This window comes from Triticum urartu, chromosome 3 (assembly GCF_003073215.2).
Source record: "Triticum urartu cultivar G1812 chromosome 3, Tu2.1, whole genome shotgun sequence".
Classification (NCBI taxonomy): domain Eukaryota; kingdom Viridiplantae; phylum Streptophyta; class Magnoliopsida; order Poales; family Poaceae; genus Triticum; species Triticum urartu.
Genome location: NC_053024.1, coordinates 207,545,969 through 207,550,121, shown reverse-complemented (window position 1 = coordinate 207,550,121; position 4,153 = coordinate 207,545,969). Strand labels below are relative to the sequence as shown.

The window sequence follows — 4,153 nt, the reverse complement described above, 5'->3', positions numbered from 1 at the left end:
CCAAGGCCAGTGCGGCGGCGAGGAAGGTGTTGAACTCTTTGTTCATACTCTTCATGCATAGGATTTGGAAGGAGCCTAATAGTAGGGAGGGTCTTCAACCCTCGGCTGCAGTTTCGGCGATTGTAGCTGGCATTGCGAGTGAATGGAGGTTGTGGCTACTGGTGTGGTGACAGAGGGACGGTGGAATAGTGGGTCGTCGCGAGTAGATAGCTCTGTAGAACACTGGTGGAGTGGGGTTGGCTTTGCCTCTGTTGCGGAGGTCTTGCAATTTTTGAACATCTTCTTCTCCTTCTTAATGATATGACACGCAATTCTCTTGCGCATTCCGGAAAAATAATACGTATCACGATCTGCCTGGACTCCGGAAGCGGGTGGCGGTGTAGCTCTCCGCCCACGCAGATACCCACATAACATCTGGCATCTTGAGTCCACTCGAGGAGGCATGTTTAACACTAGGTGGCATGAATTGGTGCATGTTGTCCTGGATTGAGTCTGAACGTCCACATATATTGTGTGTCGCTTCATGTTACGGATTGTGTCTGTTGTCTACATTTGAGCAATTTGTCCCTAGAATTTTTCGAGGACATCATTTCCAATGTGGGACCTGTGAGGTGTGCCTAAGATCTCAGTATGTGGTTCAGGTCGTGTAGCTTGACACTTATCCAAAAGAACGTAACCCTGTTTGCATCAAGCATGTATTCCTGTAGAAAGTGTTAGAGCCACATTAGGCATCCATCAGCACATATATGTATGCCTACGTAGGACTGTAACCCTGGTATAATCTTAAAACTATTTTTCTCCTAAACATTGGTGGTGATATACGAGACTGACATTAACAAGTGTATCTACAGAAGAACATTTAAGATTTGTGAATTTTGCAGTGGGTGTAAAGTTTAAACGCATGGTCCATCACCCATATGCATACCTGCAACACCAATGTCATTTGTGTATAACACACTTGTGCTGAAATTTCTATGATTCAAAATTAATGAACATAATAAATTAAATATATGCAGCAACTTTTCCGTCTAGGGTATTCTGCTTTTCTGATGATTTTTTCAAATTGGTATACATCTGGTAGATCTGATTTGTGCTGTTCAGTTTTTTGTTTATTTTTTGTAATCACAGTTATATGTCTCTTATGGTTTCAAATAATGCTCTTCAATTCTGTAGGAAGCACTTGAAAGTCCAAACCTGTTTGATGGACTGGATACTCACTCATCACAGAAAACTGAGGCCTCACAACATCACAGAGAAGAGAGAGAAAAGATATCTGAGATAAGGAAGCAAGGGAAGATCAATAATATAAATAAGAAGAAGGCTGGCACACAAAAGCACATGGACAGCAATAAAGCCAACAAAGTGGGGAAACCACGAGATCTGGAAAATTTTATCCCTAGGCATGGCATTTTAAAGTGCACAAAGCACACATCAGTGAAAATGGTCAAGGAGAAACGTGGCAATTCAGAAGGCAAGGAAGTAATAGAACTCTGCCGCAAATCAGTGAAACGTGTCAAATTCTCAGAAGCAGATGCTATACTTGAGCTACCAGAACGACAAAGTCTCTGCAAGATGTTTTCAGATGCTATGGCTTCTTCATCGTCCTCCTCCTCATCATCATCGTCATTCACGTCTACCGAAGCAGACAAATGCATATCTGCAGAAAGTGGTAGTTCTCATATGCCCATGGAAGCTTTCACTAAGGCGAAAGAAGCAAATAAGAATTCAGATCATGAGGATTCTCCAGACAAATGCGTAACTGCAGAAAGTGGTACTTCTCATATTCCCATGGAAGCTTTCACTAAGGCGAAAGAAGCAAATAAGAATTCAGATCATGAGGATTCTCCAGACAAATGCATAACTGCAGAAAGTGGTACTTCTCATATTCCCATGGAAGCTTTCACTAAGACGAAAGAAGGAAATAAGAATTCAGATCACGAGGATTCTCCTGAGCCTGGTAGCAGAGAGATGTCAACTCCTTTGATTGATTTGAATATGGCGTTATCGGAATCTACTGAATTGGACCAAAGGTATGATTCATATTCAGAGGTGCCAAATCTGGAGCATACACATGAGGAAACTTTAAGTTCTCATGTCCAATTGCTTCATGAGAGAGAAAACCGGATGAATTTTTCTGTTGTTTCACACAGACTGGAAAGTGAACAATCTAGTGCTGACTTGGAAAGAACAACGAATTCAAGTTCGGCGGGCACATTTTTGCATGGTGAGGCGATAAAAGTTTCTGATGTAGATGCTGCTGGTCCTCCATTGAGCTTAACTGAACTTGCTGAGACTCATCGTGGTTGCAGTAATATTTCAGTAAAAGATACTATGACTATGAGTACGTCCCCTTGTGCATTGCCAGATCATACATTTCAGGATTCATTTGGGCAGCACCAGAGTTGGTTTTCCACCAGCGGCAAATTTTCTTCCGGGCCATCTCATGAATCTAATGTGTCACACAGTAAGGAGTTAAATTTTCGTTCTCAGTTGAACGTGCCAAGTGAGAATGGACCTTCCACAGGACAGACAGTTCGTTTGATGGGTAAAGATCTTCCAGTTTGCACGACCAGAGCTGAATCGTTTTCCGAGACTGCGCGCAAGCATACAGGTACTTTCACCAATGACTACCTGAACGCAAATGTGTTCTTGCCACAACAAGGACGGCCTTTTCTCTCTTTACAAGCTCAGAATTTCCCCAATGATACAGTAAATTCTACCAGTATAACTCATGCTTCAACATATCATGCAAGCGCAAGTCAGGCATGGACTACACATGATTACAGCCACCCTTTCCCTGCAGCTAATGTACTTTCTGGAGATCAGTTGCCATATGAAAACAGGTTTGTTGATTTTTCAAACTCGCAGACCAATCGGCTTTTTTTATTGGGCTACCAACCTCCTCCCAATCATGGCAGTGCAGCATTCCAACAGAATTCCCCGTCGCGCCGCTATTATTCTGATCCTATCACTAGAACTGAACCACCCACAGCACCACCTTTGCCTACAACCAGACAGCATGGTGCACCATCTTCAGGTTTCCATGCCAATTTGCCTCAGCAACATGTTGTGCATTCAGCAAGCTCATCAGTGGGTTTTACATTCAACTATCCAGGCCAGGTAGTTCAAGCAACTTCCAACAGCATAAGAGATCTGACCCTTTCGGCCAGAAATACAGACAACAGAATGGGGAGCGCTGTTCTTGGCAATTCCAATGCTTCGCCTAGTGTTCGCTATGTGCAGAAGAGATCAGGCCCAGTGAAGCTCACTCCTGGTGTGAAGCATGTACTGGTGCCAAGCGATTGCACAGGTGATGGCGATTCTGCGCCTGTGTACTCCTGTGTTTCGTTCAGAAGTAGGAACACAAATGCTGCATGTCCTCAGAACAAAGGAGCATGATACCCTTTGTGGAAGTTTTGCTTGGCTGCTGTTCCATGAATCTATAAAACATCGGTGCTGTTTTTATTCAATTTCATTCATTTAGTTGGAACCTTTTGAAAAATGTTTGTTACATTTTTTTTTCTGTTTGTGATAGTATTTCAAATGATTTGCTTCCTTCGTAATTATCTCCTCATCTAAACCTGAATCCATGGCTGGTGTGGCCTAAGACATGTACTCTGTTATATTTCTGTATTGTTACTCTTGGTCTGGAAGCGAAATAGAAAATGTTACCTACATTTTGTATTTGCAAGGTTCATTCTGAACAGAACAGGCCTGGAGCTCATTATATATTTTTGTCCTGAAAACCCGTCAATTCCAAGTTGTCTGTAAATAATAATTCTTTCGGAGAAGACAATGTTGTTTCTGATACTGTTTGTCTTATTCTGTGAAGTGAGAGTTACTGGCTCATTTTACACTTTGTAGAACACATGCGACACCCACTTGAAACAGGCTTCTGCCCCATTTTATAAAGCAGGTCAAAATAAAATTGACATCCGAGGGTGTAGTGAAGATGCTGGCAACTAAGTCGAGCACGAACGCACGAGAAGCCACAACCAACAAGTACATGAGACCACTAACTAGGAACGAAAACCACAACTCCTTGGGAAACCACGGGACACGGTTACACCGCGCACACCAAATTATCGCCAGAGAGGGCCACCTGTCCTCTCGCTCAGGGATATGGAGCACCGATCCTGCTTACAGACAGCGA

General features: G+C 42.9%; 1 protein-coding gene across 1 annotated transcript; it reads left to right on the top strand.

Annotated features, from left to right (window-relative positions):
- Positions 1-1,171: 1,171 nt before the first annotated feature.
- LOC125543617 lies at positions 1,172-3,754 on the top strand (the record flags this gene model as incomplete). The annotated part of the gene is given in 1 exon segment (XM_048707029.1): positions 1,172-3,754. A coding segment is annotated over 1 exon segment (2,228 nt), but the record flags the coding sequence as incomplete, so codon positions are not given.
- Between the last annotated feature and the right edge of the window lie 399 nt (positions 3,755-4,153).